Source organism: Furipterus horrens, unplaced genomic scaffold, assembly GCF_987537825.1.
Source record: "Furipterus horrens unplaced genomic scaffold, mFurHor1.1.pri manual_scaffold_7, whole genome shotgun sequence".
NCBI classification, from domain to species: Eukaryota; Metazoa; Chordata; class Mammalia; order Chiroptera; family Furipteridae; genus Furipterus; species Furipterus horrens.
Genome location: NW_028327177.1, coordinates 1692173 through 1709714, shown reverse-complemented (window position 1 = coordinate 1709714; position 17542 = coordinate 1692173). Strand labels below are relative to the sequence as shown.

Below are 17542 nucleotides of genomic sequence, written 5' to 3'. Positions count from 1 at the left end.
GCTCCTGTCTAGTTTCGCGAGACCAGTGTTACCCGGCCACCAAGCTAGACGGGAGCCGACAAACACCAGCCACAGACCGAATCAAACGCAGCGGTACACGGACGGAGGGCATGGGCCCCCACGGCCCAGGGGGCTCCGTCCTGGGAGCGCGAGGCGGGTGCGACCATCTCCACAAGCTCAAAACGAGGAATCGCAAGTTCCTGCCAACAGATTCAGAAGCGCAGGTGACGCAGTCCCACCCCCATTCATGATAAACGCTCCTGGCAAACGAGGGACAGAAAGGCTCTCCCTCAGCCGCTTCAAGGGCAGCTGCCAAAACCCCAGAGCAAACGCCGCCCTTCCCGAGGGAGACTGAACGCTTTCACCCCAAGGTCGGGAACACAGCAGACCCGCCGTCCCATTCTCACGGACCGGGGCAAAATACAAAACGCGTATCAGACTTGTATCCTTAAAACTCAAAATAAAAAAAACAACCAACCAACTCCAGACCAAGACAGAAATGAGGTTAGACAGTTCACTGAAGAGACAGATGGCAGAGGAGCACAGGGTCACAGGCCTGCCATCCAAGGAGACGCACAGAGAGCCACTGCGACCCGCCGGCACGGACCTGCGGGCCGGGATGCTGACCGGGACCTGGGACATCCAGGACCCGCTCACCGCTGTGCGCATGTTTGCCAGAACCTTCTGCTCAGAACGAGTCCTGGTGCAGGTAAATTACTACCTCGAACAAGTTAGTTTTTAAAGCAACAAACGATGGAAGGAACCAACCCCGCTGAATCCCGGGCTACACACTTGACCGAGGCGCAGCACCGGGACGGCCCAGACGCACGCTCCCTGCTCACCTGGGCTGTGTGTGCAGACGCAGCGAGTCTGGTCTCCCGTGCCGTCCCAGCAGCCGAGCCTCTCCGCCCTGGGCTCGGGTGGGCGTGCAGGGTGCCAGCTGCCTCCATGGGGCGCCTCCCGAGCCCTCTGCGTGCCGTTCCAGCTCCTCCTTCAGCCCTGTTTGTGGTTCCTGGGGAGAGTCCTGTTGTTGTCTTTGAACGTGTGTGTTTTCAATCATTTCTAAGGGTCTGGAATAGGACACTGTCCACCCACGTCCACCTCCCGGGATCTCTTCGTTTCCTGATCTAAAAGGTACAGTCTCTCCCCTCCGCATTGTTGAAGAGCCCAGTCATGTCACCACGTGAAAGACCCTGTGCATGGACAGCGTAGCCAGGCTCGCAAACGAACCACGGTCCCCTCCAGACTGGGCTGAAGGCCAAGGTGAGACTCCTCATTGAGACCTGACCTCAGCCCTGGCCGGTGTGGCTCAGCGTTTTGGCCGTTGTCCCCAGAACAGAAGGGCTGCTGGTTCGATTCCCAGTCAGGGCACAGGCCAGGTCCCTGACTGGGGGAGCGTGAGAGGCAACCACACATTGATGTTTCTCTCCCTCCTTCTCCCTTCCTTCCCCTCTAAACGTAAATAAAGAAAATCTTAAAAAGGAACAAAGACGTCACTAACTTTCTGCCCTACATGTGTGCGACTTGAGGGCTCTTACCGTCTGACCCAGAAGGACAAGAGATGAGCTACAGATAAAGACAGCAACAGAGATGACAGATGCACATAAATAAAAGGTTTTCTAATAAAAAAAAAAAAAACCTCAAAATAGAAAACCTCGGTTCATAGTCTTGTAAGAATGTAGTCGATCTACCTGTGGAAATAATGATCAAATATTTTCCTGAACAAAAAACACAAGATGGTACACTTACCCAGTGTGGTTCCATTTTTGTAATAAAAATAACGGTTCCGGCCGTGGCCAGGCGGCTCACGTGGCTGGAGTGTCGTCTGGTGCAGAAGGTGCCGGGCGGGGCACAGGCCCGTGCAGGAGGCAGCTGACTGATGTTTCTCCCCCTTTCTCCCTTTCTCCCTCCCTCCAGCTCTAAAAATAAAAACTTTAAAAAAGTCAATAAACGTATCTCAGGTGAGGATTTTTTAAAAAGAACGGTTTTGTCCCTGGCCTACGTGGAGGCCGGGGTGCAGGTACGCAGGGGCGGGGGCGGGGGCTGTGGGCACGGGAGGGCCACGGGGTGGGGGTGGGGGTGGGGGGAGGGGTGCCCCTTCATCTTGTAGGAGCTGCCCCCGGGCAGGAGGGGAACTGCGGGTGGTGCCAGGCGGACAGCAGGGGGCGCTGCGAGCTAGTGCCAGCCAGGCGCGACGCTGGGGTACCCCCACCCCCGCAGGCAGGGCTCTCCCCGCCCCCACGACAGAGGCACACCTGGGTTTTGCCTGCAGGGTGCCTGGGTCACAGCACAGGGCCCAGGCGGTGAGAGGGCAGTGGTGGGCTCTGGCCTCCCTCCCATTTCCAGGCCTGACCCCAACCCTGTGTTTCCGGCTGACCCCTCTGCCCACCCCCACCCCACGTTCAAATCTCAGCAGCCGGCTGTGACCTCGGGCAAGTTCCAACCCCCTTCACTTCCTCCGCTGCCAAAGGGGCAGGGGGTGTTTGACCAGTCACTCCCCAGGCTCTGAGGTGCACACACCCTGTGCCCCACGGCAGGCTGCTCAGGGGACAGGCCGGTGGCAACCAGGGCAGTTTCTGCCCCCTTCCTCAATTGCTCTGCACAGGTAGCCAGGACCCCACGGCCCGCTGACCAGGAAGGGCTGCCAGCCCTGTGGCTGCACCTGCCCAGGACCCGGAAGGCCCTTCGGGGTGACCAGCATGGCCAGTGTGCAGGGTGGGGGTGTCTTCACCAGCTGGCGCAGCCTGAGCCCCCACCCGAGTCAGGTGACCTGGAAGGGTGGGACTGAAGTGCCTGCCCTGGGGTTCAGACATGGGCTCCTTTTTGTGAGCTGGGAGACCGCGGGGCACAGACACAAGGAGCCCACCCACTGACACCGGCCCCAGCCCAAGGGGACCAGCCCAGGCTGCAGGACAAAGTGACACACACACAGTCACCTGGTCAGGAGGGTTTATTAGGAGCCAACCAGAGTAACAGCAGAGAACAGACACAGGAGACGCGGTGCGCGTCCGGGTCGGAGCGTCTCCGACAGCACGGGGTCCCCGGGGCGGGGGCAGGGCTGACGCCCACGCACGGGGCACAGCGAGGCCCGAGCCCCGCACCCACACACTCCAGGCCCCTCGCGCCCACCGAGTAAAAAACTTAAGTAATGTGCGACATTTCTTTATAATTTCTTTTCTTCATAAAAGGCCATGTGTTTAACACACAGATATCGTTGCTAAAATCAGCAAGAGCTAGTACAGGGCTCCAACTTAATAAGTTGATAAAAGGTTGTCCTGTGGCCAGTTCACAATGGAACTAAATGGCTGTCCCGAGATGCCTGAGGGCTTTCTCTGGTAACAAGAGGCATGTCCAACAAACGAGTCATTCTGCCACCAACAGGCCAGTGGCCCTAGCAGCCAGGGATGTTGAGGGAAGCGGTGGGGGCAGGTGCTCAGCTCCCAGGGGGTCTCCTGGGGGTCCCACTGGGCCGGCCGGGCTGGCTCGTGCCCCACGAGGAGGTAACAGGAGTTGCGGCGGTCCCCGCAGCCACCCCGCAGAAGCAGGCGGGCAGTGGGGCGTGGAGCTCACCTCGGTCCATGAGAAGCGCCGGGCACCACCTTCCCAGGAGGCCCACTGCTGCGCCTGCACCGCACACTCTCCTGGTGGCTTCGGGGGACAGAGGCCTAACAGCTTGAGGAAGGACTCGTCTGTGGCGAGTGAGTGGTGTTTCCCGAGCGAGGTCTGGGACAGGCTCCATCAGTGCTGCTGACCCTCGGCCAGGAGGAAGGCTGGGTGCCTGGAGGGCGGTCCTCCGACACGCCCCTCGGCACCCCAGGCCGCGGCCTTCGCCCCCAGCCCTCCTGCTCCACACACCAGTGCCTTCAGGAGACACGAGGACCATGGAGCCCCCGGCCCTCCGAGCGCCTGCTGTCCTGCCGCCCCCAGGGAGCGCTGCAGGTGTCGGGGCTTCCTGCTCGGCCCTCCAGGGGCTGGGGGTGCAGGGGGCAGCGGCTGGCCCGCTCAGGGCAGGTCGGACACACCCAGCTGGGCCACCCGGCCCCCGGCCAGCTCCTCAGCCACGGGGACGTCCGCGCACCGGTGGCCACAAACACTCCTGCCGAATGCCTGGGGCATCTCTGGAAGATTCTTAGTCCCCTTTCAGAGGGAACAACAAACGCAAATCAGAGCAATGTCACCTGATGTTGGTCCTGAGTCCACTGACCGAACACAGCAGCCAGCCAGTCCCTGCCGCACATGCGCCCGTCCGGCACGCTGACCCAGCCCACGAGCGCGGGGGCCTCTGCCAGGCCACTCGCAGCGCACGGCCCGAGCAGTCAAGTGGCCAAGCCGCAGAGAAACCGTGTCCCCTCTGCACCCGAGGGACAGCGTTAGAAAGCACACATGCCTGGATCAGCCCGCAAGCGCACTGTGCAGACAGCGGCCCTTCCTCTTGGCCCCTTAAGGCCCAAGGTGACAACACTCAGAGTTCCAAGTCGGGGCGATCCAGGGGTTGCAGGGATGGGGCTGAGGGGAAGCAAGCAGCTCCATGGCCTTCTGGGCTCACGCCCGGGTGAGGGCAGGCCAGGAGGGCAGCAGTGCCCCTCCCCGGGGTGTGCAGGCTGAGCAGACCCAGTCAGACTGACTTTGGTGCCACATCCAAAAGGCTTCAAGATTTTAGAAACACGCCCGCACGGAACTGCTCGTGTGCAGAGGGGCAGACGGCAGGCCCCCTCCACGGGCTGTCCCCGCAGGTGGCTTTTCAGTGCTGGAACTCCTCTCCTAGTGATGTCCACAAAGTGTGTCTCTGTTACTTTGAATCAGGGTCAAGCTCAAGGCTGGGACGTTAAGGGTCGCATCGGGCCTGGGCTGGCCAAGAGGAGGGCCGGCAGGGAGCCCAGGGTGTGTGCGCTGGGCTCATCGCAGATCTTGATGGAGGTCCCTTCTCTCTTGACCCCAGTCTTCCTGTCTTCGATGCCATCAGGAGACCCTTGCAGGACACACCAGCGGAGAGGCTGCAGCTCAGTGGGCTGACGTGGTCCGGAGAGCCACCCAGAAGGGCACCTGTGACCCCGGGGCTGTGCGGGGAGTCCGGCAACACCGCAGGCGGCCCGCCCAGCATGCCTGCCTGACGTGCACAGGCGCCCAGGTGCAAGCCACAGAGCCACCCGCGCTGACATGCGGCCAGGCCAGAGGCCGGTCACCTACATTCAACAGCCGTTCCTTTAAGCACACAGAATATTTCAAGTAATTTATTTCAAAACTGCTTAGTTTCATCTTGAAATATATATATATATATATATTTGCTTTAGAATGATCATATTGCAGCATGATTCTCATGCATTTTAAAGTATTTTATTAAAAAAAAAAAATCAACTTGAGGCAGCGAAGTATAACTGTTACTCTATCCGAGGGATGCAGGGAAGTCTCCCCGTCCTGAGACTGACCGGTCCAAAGAGCAGGCAGGAGCCGCTTGGTGTAGAGACGGGTCTGAAAACCATTCCCACAGGTGCGGCGGAGACCACCGTCCTTCCCTAAGTCCAGGAGGGCTTCTGCGCGACACCGGCCACGCTGCACTGGGTCCCCCGGCACAGGGGCCTCCGTCTGTCTGGATGCTCTCCTCACTGTGCGACCGCTGCGATTCCAGTGGCCAGCGGGGGACCAGGCGAAGAGGTCGGAGGGCTCAGCAGTGCCCAGCAAGGCTGCCGGTGCCAACCGCGTGCCGCGCACCGAGGGGGGGCTGGCGGCACGACCGGAGAGGGCGCGGCAGTCAGCAGCGCCGCCGGCACCGTTTCCCCGCAGGCGGTGAGAGACGAAGCAAAGTGCGATGAAAGAGCCCGAGGCCTCGCCTGGGAGCAGACAGGTGCCCGCTGCACCCACAGCAGCACACCGCTGGCTCAGACGTCGCCCACTGTCCCAGTGGGCGGGGCCAAACGGCCCTTAGAAACCACCCTGTTCTCTCCACAGGAGCCGGGCCCCCTCTTCCCAGCGCTGGTGTGTGGCCGCTGCCTCGCCTGCCGCCCAGGGAAGGGCTCAGTCCCTCCAACTCTGAGAAGAGGAGATGCTCGGAGTCTAAAAAACGTTTTGGAAAAAATATTTTTTTCCCTAAAATAATTGTAAAGAAAAATATTCTCCCAAAGCTGCAGCACCAACAAAATGTGGCGAGATCTGACCGACAGCCCAATATCTGTGGGCGCCCAGAGAAAAAATGGGGTGAAAATGTTCCGGTCCCTGCCCGCAAGACTGCTATCTGAAGCATTCAGATAAGACGCAGCAAAGGGCATCAAATATTTCTCGTTCTCAATTACACTTCAGAAAAGGCCTTCTCTCTCGCTAGACTGCTTACGGTCTACATTGTAAGTCTGGTTTACCATTTAAAAACATGCAGAGTACTAGAGTTCAAATTAAAAGATCTTCTCCAATTAAAAAAAAAAAAGATTTTAAATGATTTTTAATTGTGGAAAGCTAATCAGTGTGGTACCTTTGCCTACTGTCAAACCTGCCCTACAACCGAGACTCCCCTCCATCTGAGAAGGACCAGGCTTGTGTGGCCACCAGACAGGGGCCCCAGCCACACTGCCTGCTGCCGGCACCCGCCTGGTGGCGCCCAGGGGGACGTGCGCGCGTAGGAGCTTAGTTCAGACCATGGACTCTGTCTCCACGGGCCCCTGCAGGCCCTCCTTCCGGGACAGCCTCAGCACGGTGGGCTTCTCACTTCTGCCTTCGCCCGAGGGCTGCGAAGACAGGCCTTTCTGCTCTTCCTTGGCCTCTTCTGACACCTCCGGATAGATAACCAGGAACGTGGCTGTCAGGAAGCCCAGGAAAGAGCCCACGGAGGCCACCATGGGGATGACACGCACAGTCCCCACCGCGTCGACCACGCTCCCGAGGGCAGAGGCCACCAGGATCTGGGAGATGTAGACCTGGCAGGAGAGGATGGCGCAGTCGATGCCGAAGCCGCGCCTGGAGTTCCCGGGGCTGTGCTGCACGTACTGCAAGAGGAGAGAGCGCGGGTGAGGGCCAGCCGCCCCCCGCGACATGCCCACGGCCTGCAGGTGAGTTCGAACCTGCAAACCAAAGCACCCCCCATGCCGCTGTCTGGCAGCCCTCGCCGGACCTCCCACTCCGTCCCACTTCCAGTCCACACTGTGCTGGAGGTCTGGCCGCCACGACAGGACGGAAGACAGACAAAAGAAGCTCGCGGGACAGGGAGGACCGACTACATAGGCACAGAGTCCCAAGGACAGGAGACCACCCCACACCTGAAGAGGGGCCACAGTGCAGTCTTATTACACAATTACGGAAGACGGCCCCGGCAGCTGTGGCTCAGTGGGTTGGGTGTCATCCTACACACCAAAAAGCCACTGGTTCAATTCCAGGGCAGGGCACATGCTTTGGGTTGTGGGCCAGATCCCTTATCAATGTTTCGCTCTCTGTCCTCCCTGCCTTCCCCTTTCTCTAAAAATAAATGATCTTAAAAAACAGAATGCTGTTGCTCAGATTTTCAATAGTCCGGTATCTGGCAGCCCGCCGACCACGGTGAGCCCACTTTGCCTTGGTGACGGTGTGAGAGCAGGAGGTGGAACCGGGTAAGGATTGGGGGGCAGACATGAGCTTGCTGTGCCTGTTTGTTCACCCCCCTCGGAAGGGCCTGAGTGCCCAGTGCGAGAACCTCTGTCTAGCCCCGCGGGGGGCTCCTGCGAGCCGAGAGTGCCGTGCGTGCACCGTCAGCACTGGAGCCCAAGGGCCTGGGGAGAACGACGGCACCTCGGGGGCATGTTCGCGTTCTGGGTGCACCGGGATAAAGGAGCTGTTACGGCTGGTTTCTCCTGTCTTTTTCCTTTTTAACTGTGGCTCCGGGAGGTGCAGGTTGACCCAGGTCCACAGCTTCCCCTCCCTGGTGCCGAGTTAGGGGCCAGGGGCCAGGCCGCCCCCACTCCCCTGACTGTAGCCCGGGAGGTGAGCCTGCAGCCTGCAGGCAGGGAGCCCGGGCCTTGGACTGGCCAGCAGGCGCAGTTCAGAACTGAAGACCCAGGGGACAGCTTGCAGCTGACTGTCCCTTGGGTGGCTGCAGAGCTATCTGGAGAAGAGTGGGTTAGCAGCAAGGCTTTGGAGCCAGCCCCCAGGCCGCCAGAGCCCGAGGGTGCGGACGCACCTCCTTCACGTCGTGGTACTGGCCGAGCAGGGCGTAGGGGCAGTAGGAGATGCTCATGGACACGACGCCCATGGTGCTGATCATGACCATGGCTACGTAGACGTTGGCAAACATGGACATCACGGCCGTGCCGACGGAGAAGCCCAGCGTCCCCAGCACGTAGATGACCCTGATGCTCAGGTCGTAGTTGTCCAGGTACTTCTGTAGCAGGGCTGCAGAGAGCGCGGCCACGGGACAGTGACTGACAGGCATGGCGTGGCACCTGCAGGCTCACCTTCCTGCCCCCGCCCCCCGCACTCAGGAGCAGACAGACTCCGCCCCTGACCCACCCTCCCCCACGCCACTACCCACCTGCAAAGCAGCCACTGCACGTCCTGGGCCTCGCAAGCCGGCCCCACCCTGTGCTGCTCCCCAGGGCCGCCCTGCCTGCCGCCACACCGGGCCCAGATCCTGCCCCTGCCCAGGCCCGCCAGGGGGCCGTCTCTAGCCCTCCGCCCAGCCCTGCCTTGGGAACTCAAGCTGCTGCCCGTTTCCTCACGGGCACCCCCTCGGGTCTGGACAGACAGATGCCTGCTCACCCTTCCTGACCCGGCATGAAAACCCCCTCCTCCAGGAGGCACCCGAATGCATCCTAAGAACTGCTGTCTCCACACGGACAGCTGTGTGGCAGCCACGGGGGTTGCCGATGGCTTTGTGGCACGAACCTCGGCCATCCCCAGGGCTAGGCCCGGCCACCAGGCAGCCAGCCTCCTCCTCCAGGTCTGCATAGGGACTGGACAGGCAGGCCTTGACTGCAGTCATGCCCCACTTCTGGAAGGTGAGCCTGGGCACATGGGCCCCAGGATGGAGCCTGTCACCCTGACCCCCATCCCCCAGGATGAAGCTGCATCTCCAGGGAAAGGCCAGACTTGCACAGCAGGTTTGCCTGTGGCCCCTGGGACCACCAGGAGGCCCCGGCCACACTGTGCGCCCTCCCCGGGCCCGCCTCTCTCTGCCTGCCTGCCTGTCTGAGGCGCCCAGCGCCCGCGTTCCTGCCACCACCTGGGCCCGGCCCTGGCCAGAGCCCCTCTGAGGACGCCCTGCAGGGGCCAGTGCAGAGAACAGGCTGCGGGGGCTGAGGGGAGGTGGGGTATGTGTGTGTGTGAGGTGGGGTGTCGCTCAGGACACCCAGTTCTGGCCTCAGGCTGCAGTGGCTCCCCGAAATGAGGACACACATGTTTCTGTGCCCCTGGCTGAGGGACAGGAGGCCCTGGGAGGCAGGATGCCCTCTGCCACGTTTCTGGTCCCCGAGCATTGTCCCGGGCTGACCGGGGACCCCTCACCTGAGCAGACCGCCCCGGTGGCTGCGTAAATGACCAGGCCCCAGCAGCCCATCTTCACGCCGGCGTTGTAGGCCTGCCAGTCGGTCGAGTTGGAAGGAGCCTGCGTCAGAAACGAGAGTGCGTTCAGTGCGGGGACCGCGCCACCCCCTCCAGCAAAGCAAACGACCTGTTTTAAAGAAGGCGACGGACGCTGCCTCGCAAGGACAAGCAGCCTCCTCCAGGCCAGCTTCTGCAGCCTCCCCAGCCTCGGCCTCCTCGGAGCCCCACGGCCAGGCGGGCGGGTCCACAGGCCCAGGGGTGAGGGGCGTGTGGGGGGCGAGGCCGGAGCCGGAGCCGAGGCTGTCCCCAAGGGATGCGGCCCCAGGTGTGAGCCAGCCGACACACGGCACAGAAGCAGGGCCAGCCGAGCCTGCAGCACCAGCAGTGACAAAGGCCGCTGTCGCGAGACACTAAGTTTGGGGCTGTCTGACAGGTGGCCGCAGAGGGCCGGGGCTGGGCCTTATTCGGGTTTCTCGAGCACCCGCCCTGCCACAGCCCTCGGCGTCTCCGACCGGCTGGGGACCGGCGTCACGACCTCCCAGGCTCACACGATGGCCCCGGCGTGTTCCTGGATGCACACAGGCTGGCTGCCCACCAAGAACCACCCACTCTGCACCCCGCGGCGCTGCTGCTCCCAGCTCACCTTGGGGTCGCCCTTGAAGATGACCTGGCCCATGAAGTCAGTGTAGAAGACGGCCTCGGCGATGACGGAGAACCAGGTGAGCAGGTGGCAGAGGCACAGCCGCGTCAGCTCGCGGGGCATCTTCAGCATGGACAGCCAGAGCAGCCGCACCGTGGTGTCCCCGTCGCCCTCCTCGCTCTCCGTGTCCCCGCTGGACGTGGTGGCGCCGCTCTGGTTGCGGTGCCGGCTCCGCTGCCGCTGCCGCTTCTGCAGGTCGTACAGGTCGCTCATGCTGCGCGAGGGCTTGATCAGGACCACGGCGTTCGCACGCCGGTAGCGGTAGCGGTGGGAGCCGATCTTGCCGTAGTAGGAGAAGGTGCTGGAGGCCTGCCGGCGGAACCCGTGCCTGCGCCGCCGCATGGCGCTGGCCGCCGCCGCGGGCTTCAGGTCCCCCCGGGGGCAGCCGTGCGGACCGTCCCTCAGGAGGGAGCTGCTGCCGTCGCTGTTGGGGACTTTGGCTTCGTGCGCGTGACAGCCCAGCAGTGAGGCGTCCTCTTTGGCGCTGACCCTGAGCAGGGAGGCCAGGCGGGGCAGCCTGGCCACGGCGAGGTCCTGGCTGGCGCTGCAGGGGGTGCCGGGGCCGGAGGTGTCGTGGAAGATGGAGGGCTCGATGTCGTGCAGGAACAGCAGCTCGGGCTCCAGGTCCAGCGCAGCGTCCGGCACGTGCAGCACTGAGTCGCTCTTGCTGCGCACCAGGTCCACGTCCAGGTAGTCCAGGGCCAGCTCGTGCTCCGACTGCACCTCGTCGGGACACGGGGCTCCGCCGTCCAGCAGGCTGGGGGGTGCGGCCTCCACGCCGCGCTCCTGCTGGGGGCTGTACTGCTCCTCCTCGATGCTGAACAGGTGCAGGGCCACCGACACCGTGAAGATGATCGCCGCGAAGAAGAACAGCACCTGGTTCTGCGTCCGGAACCAGGCGCCCAAGAAGGTCTGCGTCCAGTCCAGCCCCCCCAGCACATAGCCAATGGCCCCGCCGAGGCCTGAGCAGGGGGAGGAGACAGAGCAGCCAGTGAGCAGGGCCGGCACTTGGCCTCCGAGGCAAGCCAGCCAGGACAGGCCGGCTGGGGGTGGGGCCGCCACCCAGGACACTCGTGTTGGGAAGGGCGGCTGAGGAAGCAGTAGGAGAGGCAGAGCCAGACATGCTGGCCGACCCAGGGCTTGGAATTCTGCCCGAACAGATGCTGCTTAGTGAAGGAGGGCAGAAACAAGTGCCCCCGAGGCTGCCCCGGCTCTAACCGCCACCACAGGCTCAGGAAGTGGGTAGCACGCTGGCGGGGCCCCTGAGCCAGCATGTCTTCCAATTCCCAGCAGCAGAGTTGCTGGGCCCGCGGGGGTGGGGTCTTTGTTCTCCACCTGGCCTGCTGGCATCTGGCATGGAGGCCCACCCTGATGGGGGTGCTGGCCTCAGGAACTGCCGCCCCAGCCCTGTTGGTGAATGCCAGGGGTTAGGGGTGCACTCTCACCGGCAGAAAAGGCATGGATGTTGAGGGCCATGTCCTGCTCCTCGCTGTCCACCACGTCCAGCAGGTAGGCACGAATGGGTCCCTCGGTTGCGTCAGCACTGAAATCCAGGACCACCACGCCTAGCACTGTGAGGACGATGCCAATGGGCTGCCGGTTGGGGACATCGCCGAGGATCAGACCTGACGGGGCACAGGGGGCAGTCAGATGTCAGCTCCGAAGGACTGACGGTCACCTCCCTGAGAAAAGGGCCGTGTTCCTCAGCACAAAGCGTAGGCGACCGGTTCCCCATTTCTGCCATCTGCAGGGCTGTTCTCTTCCCGTTCACAGCAACTGTTCAGTGAACCTCAAAGGGCTCGCTTACCTTTGTGTCTTGTAGCTAAAAAGGGGAAAGGGGTCCTTCCTACCCGACCTTCGCTGGGAGCAACAGCCAGAAAGGGGCACACATGGCGCACTTGGTCCCACAGGACACCCACGCCCACGCACGGTGCACTGCGGGGCTCATGTCAGCAGTCCCCCTCCCGCCCCCGGCCTCTCACAGGGTACACGCCCCACCCAGCCCAGGGTCTGCAGGGCTGTCCCTCGATGTTCACTGAAGGGACAGGTGACAGGAGAAGAGTAATTTAGGATTGTGATCTAGGGACAAGTGGCTGAAGGGGCCGTCCCACAGGAGGGGTGTGGTTAAGAGAGGGGCATGGCACTGGGCTGTGACTTTCTGCCCCCACCCCTGTCCCTGCGCAGGCCTCTGAGCAGCAGATCGAGGCCTCGCTACGCCACGCAGCTTCCGGGGCCCCGTCCCGAGTGCTCGGGCATCACTGGCTGCCGCCAGGGTGGGCGCAGACTTGGGGGCATGCTCAGGAGTCTCAGAACACAAAGTCAGCCTCCGTCTTAACAAGTCGCTGCCAGAAAACAATGTTTTGTTTTCAACAGTTATAATGGGCGCCCTCAGGGCAAAAGCTGTTTTCCCACATACAGTTGCTTTAATTAAAAACAAAACAAGAAGAACCAGCCGTGACAGAACAACAAAACAAGGAGTGAACTCGGTCTGGACGTTCTCAATACCAGGTCTACGGAAAGAAAGGAAAAGATAATTTCTGAAATAATGCTGGAAACAGGACATGGTGTCAGATACGCATTAAAAACAAATGGGTCACAACAGGAAGCGCTTCCCTGTGAACAGGTTCCTGGGGCTTTCCCACAGGGCCGGCTGCCGGGCCCCCGCCGGGAGGGACCTGAGGCCCAGGCGCACTCACCGATGGCGGAGCCGTTGAGGAAGAGGGCCACGCCGAACAGCACCCCCACGCAGAGCGCGAGGATGAAAGGCCGTCGGCGGCCCCAGCTCAGGGTGCAGCGGTCGCTGGCGGAGCCGATGAGGGGCGTGAAGATGAGGCCGAGGATGGGGCTCAGGAACCACGTGAGGCTGTAGTACTGCTCCGGAAGGCCTGGAACAGACAGCGCGTCACACCCGCGCTTGCACACCAGCCCCGTCAGTCTGTGGCCACCGCTCCAGACGCGCGGGGACAGGGTGCCGCTCGGGGCTCACACACACCACTGAGACCCGTCAGGGCGGAAGGCCCTACCTGCCCAAACTGCGGCTGGGCAGTTTGCAGCCAGCCAGAGTCTTGTGCCCACACACAGAGAGATGGGGAAGCCGGAGCTCAGAGAGGGTAGGTGCTCTGCCCTGAGCCGCACAGCGAGAAACGGCACGCCAGGGCTCGGCCCAGGGCCACCCAATTCCAAAGCCTACGCTGCACCAACCCCTGCATGCCAGTGCCCTACCACATAGACCCCGTGCCAAGGAGGGAACGGGGACGCGAGTCTTATGCCTTCCCTGCTGAAGCACCCCAGCCACTGGGGTGAACAGGCCACAGCGCCCCCCGCCCCCCCAGCTATAGGGCTGAATCCCACACAACGTGGCTTCTGTGTGCATGACATGCAAAGTGACCAGCAGGGTCCCTGCTGGTAGAAGCCAGGGTCTCTGGACTGCTAGGTTCCATTCTTGACCTGAGTGAGGGTCCCGGTGACAGCCCAGCCAGCTGGAGATGTCGCTCCCGCACCTCTGTGTGAGATACTTCAGTGGGAAGCCAACTTAAGAACAGAGGGGCTTTGGCACGCAGCACTCACTCGGCTTAGCCTTTCGACTGCCAAAGGCCCCGGGAGACGCAACGCTGTGCTGAACGGCCACGACAGACGCCTGTCAGAAGAGGAAGCTGCTTCCAGAGGAGGGAAGCGCCTCTCAAAATCTCCAACGTGCCCGTGAACACATGCGCACATTCCGCCCGGACGCCACACGGCCTGCGGCCCCGCACCGTGCACGCTGCAGCGGGGGCCAGGAAGCGTGCGCGTGCCCTGTGTGTCCGCCGAGGGGCTCCGGTTCCCATGGCCACCGGCCCCTCGCCGCGCATCACGGGCAGGGAGCAGGGCAGCGGCCACTCTCCTGGCCCTGCCGAGCCACCCTCGTCCAGTGGGACACGTGCCGAGTGCCGTGGTTCTCACGAATGACAACTCAGCCGAAAGTTCAGGAAGAAAAGACTCTAACTTGTTGGGGTTTTTAAACATGTCACAACTTTGCTAATAAACGCTTCCTAGCCGAGGAACAGGTGGGTCCTGGCAGCGACACTGTCCGTGTGCGCGACTGCACACGCACGCACAGCAGCCCTGGCCACACCCGCCCCGGCCCCCCGCTGCAGGCCACGGCCGGGCACTGCGGCAGCTGGGAGCGAGCAGCAGGCCTGGGGCCCGGTCCCAGGAGCGCCGCCCCACTGCCCTCGCCTCCTCCACACCGCCTGACAGCACCCGAGGGGCCCTGCACCCCAGAGAGCAACTGAACCCTGTCCTCAGCGCCTGGTGTGGCAGGAGCCTTGGCCCCACCCCTGTCCCAGCTCACCTCACCTCTGAGCCCCAGGCCCGGGCCCCTCGGCCCTGCAAAGCCTCCCGCTTCCACCCCCCCGCTGGGGTCTGAACCGCCCCACTGCTCCCCAGCGCCGCCCACCCGCCCACCTGCAGGTCCCCATTGCTGAGACCTGGCGAAAGCCCCAAGGGCAGAGCCTCCCGTGCTGTGCCCACAACCCCTGCGCCCAGCACCACCCAGCGGGCGCGCCTCCCCCGCCTGCCCTGCACCGACCCCACGTCCAGGAAAGGCCTCCCACGGAGGAGTCCCCACAGAGACCCAGGCTGGTCAGGCCGCGGAAGGCGGGGAGCATGGTAGGAGCAAACAGGACCAGTGGCAGGTTCTGCCCCTTCTTCCTCCCAGCCCTTCTGAAAGCAGAAACTCAGCTGCAGACCAACTTCAGCCCCCAGCAAGGGTCTGCACCTGACCTGGGGGTCATGGGGATGGGACGTGCTGGGGCAATGGCCGGGTCCCACGTGGACACCGGGGCACGGGGACACCAGGCGATGACTTTCTTTGTTTAAGCACACTGGCAAGAAAAATAACCACTTCCCATCCCATCCCCACAGCCACCCTGCGCGGTGAGCAAGCCGGCCTGGCCCCCCCCACGGCGCTGGGAGCAGCCCCAGTCACAGCGACACGGCCGCTGGGAGGCTGCGGGCCCTGCCTTTCCCAGCCAGCCCGGCACAGACACGAGGCCCGAGGTAAATAACTGCTGTTTTCCTGCAGGCGAGAGCTGAGCAACAATGGTGGGGCCAGGAAGGCTGCCATGCACAGGAAATGCCCGGTGTGTCACCGCTTGGCCGAGGGCCGTGAGGTCACAGCAACTGCAGCCACACTCGGTCACGCGCGGGAGCCGCTGTTCGACCGGGCGCCTGTGCAACAAACTGCCCTTCTGTGGGCAAGCGGGGCGGCGCAGGACGGAGAGCAGCCTGGGAAGGTCTGACGAGGACCTGCCGTAGCGACAGGAGCCTCGCCCTCTCTCCCAGCAGCAAACCTGCCGCTGACGTGCACCTGCACCCAGGGACCCAGTCTCCGCACGTCAGCTCCAGAGAGCTGGCCGACCCGGGAAGGGTTTGAGTCACTGACCCCCGTGGAGACCCCACACCAAGAGGCCCCACTGAGGGACAGACGGGAGAAAGACACGGTCCCTGCCCTCCGGACAGGCACAGGCCTGCCCCATGGTGGGGGACAGGGAATGGTGGCCACTGGCTCAAATGTTAGGGCCCTAGGAAAGGGTCCCCTGAGTAGGAGTGGTCTGTCTGAACAGGGCCAATAAGAGCAGACGACCCCCCAGCTGGAGGCAGGCCACAGAACTGCAAGGAATGTTCCAGAACCCCAGAGCCACAGGACGCAGAAAGGAGGGATGCCAAGAAGAAGGGAACTGGGGTGCTCTTCCTGGGGCTGCACATGGACCAGCAATTCCCAGCCACTTTAGGGTGGAGGGGGAGCACCTGCACGTTGCACACGGGCCCGGGCGCAGAGGATTAAGCACGGAGGCCGGGCGCCCGGCTGTCTGCGTCAAAAGCGAGCGTTTGTTGGCCACAGGGACAACGAGTAGGAGCCGGAGTGGCAGGCCCAGTCCCCTAGGTGCCCGGTGCAAGGACAAGGCCAGCGCCCTTTGCTACCATGGCACTATCTGCCGGGCAGGCCTGCGACCTTGCTCACACGACCGCCGTTCTCCTCCTCTGAGCTTGTCCCCAGGACTGGAACTTGCTCGGAAGCAAGCACAGAACGAACCGCTCCCCACAGCCGCAGGCGGAGGTCACGCTGGAGCAAACCGCAGCCTGTGCTACAAGTGTCACCCCCCCCAATCCAATCGTGCAGTAAGAGCTCACGGCCCCCACCCTCAAGGCTGGGGCCTCTCTCCACACCCTGCCCCCTCCTTTCTTGGAGGCATCGTAATGACGATACAGCAAGGCTACCTGAGTTGTACCAGAAACTGCATGGCTCTCAGCTTCAGATTCCAAAGCTCCCCAAAGTGCAGAAAACCCTTGGCACGTCCAGGGGCCCCAGCCTGAATACAGGGGTCAAGGCCCCTTGCAAGTCCCTGCTGCCTCTTGTGGACTCCACAGCCACCCATGAAGCGGGGCCGGACCTCACACCACCCCAGCGCCTCCCGTGCCCTGTACCCCCTTCCTGTGCTTGGATGGGCAGCTTCCTGTCCTTTCCCTGCTATCCCCATGCTCGCTTTCCACAGACTGGGCAAGGCCAGTCTTCTGCCTGTCCTTCTGACCTCGCTTCTGCAGACCACAAACCACAGCCTCTCCACGAGGCCGGGGGTGCACTGGGCACTGTGCCCTCAGCACGGCCGGCGGAGAGCGTGCCTCCAAAGCTGGAACCCTGCAGCCACACACTAACTCCCACGCCTGGGCATCATCAAGCCAACTACTGGGTCCCAGTCCCTGTCACTGTCTGAACCCCGAGCCTCTAGCGGGCCCTGGTGCGCTCCCATTTCAGGACTCCCGGCAAGGACACACGCTGTGTGCCGTGACCCCCTTCCACGGGACGAGGGTGGGCAGCTGGCCGTCCCTAGTCTGGGCCACGCAAGATCCTTCAGGGCCCTTGGGCTCTAGGCAGAGTCCAAGCCAGCTGAGCCCTGCCCCCAGCCCAGGGGACCCAGAGGGACTCAAGCTCACACCTCTGGGCTCTGCTGCCTGGGCTGCAAAGCCCAGATGCTTGCTGCGACCAAGGGGCTGTGAGTCTGTGTGCGACCGGGCAGGTGTGTTTTGGGAAGCCCCGCTGCACACAGGGAGTGGGCATCAAGCTGCTGAGTCTGCTCTTCCAAACAGAAAGGCAACTGGGAAGGCCTCCGCAGCACGGCTCCTGGGGCTCCCGCACACGCAGACAGGTAAGGCAGGGGTCATGGGACCCCTTCAAAGTGCCACGACACTGAAAGGCAGCACGTGGACTGAACGGCGGGACACTTAAAATAACCGGCTGCCTCCAGCATGGGGGCTGTAGCACCGTCGCCCAGCAGCTGTTCCCAACTGTAAACACTCCTGTGCGCGCGC

At 62.7% G+C, this 17542-nt stretch overlaps 1 protein-coding gene across 3 annotated transcripts in view; it reads right to left on the bottom strand.

Annotated features, from left to right (window-relative positions):
• Positions 1-5203: 5203 nt before the first annotated feature.
• The window catches only part of SLC45A4 (solute carrier family 45 member 4), a 46481-nt gene continuing 34142 nt past the window's right edge, over positions 5204-17542 (bottom strand). For all 3 annotated transcript variants that reach the window (XM_090283326.1, XM_090283325.1, XM_090283327.1), the window contains 6 exons: positions 12892-13080; positions 11641-11820; positions 10139-11157; positions 9457-9556; positions 8135-8346; positions 5204-6971 (listed from right to left, as the gene is read on the bottom strand). In XM_090283326.1, coding sequence (XP_090139452.1) covers positions 6618-6971; positions 8135-8346; positions 9457-9556; positions 10139-11157; positions 11641-11820; positions 12892-13080 — 2054 coding nt within the window. In that variant the 3' untranslated portion in view covers positions 5204-6617. The remainder of the gene's footprint in view (positions 6972-8134; positions 8347-9456; positions 9557-10138; positions 11158-11640; positions 11821-12891; positions 13081-17542) is intronic.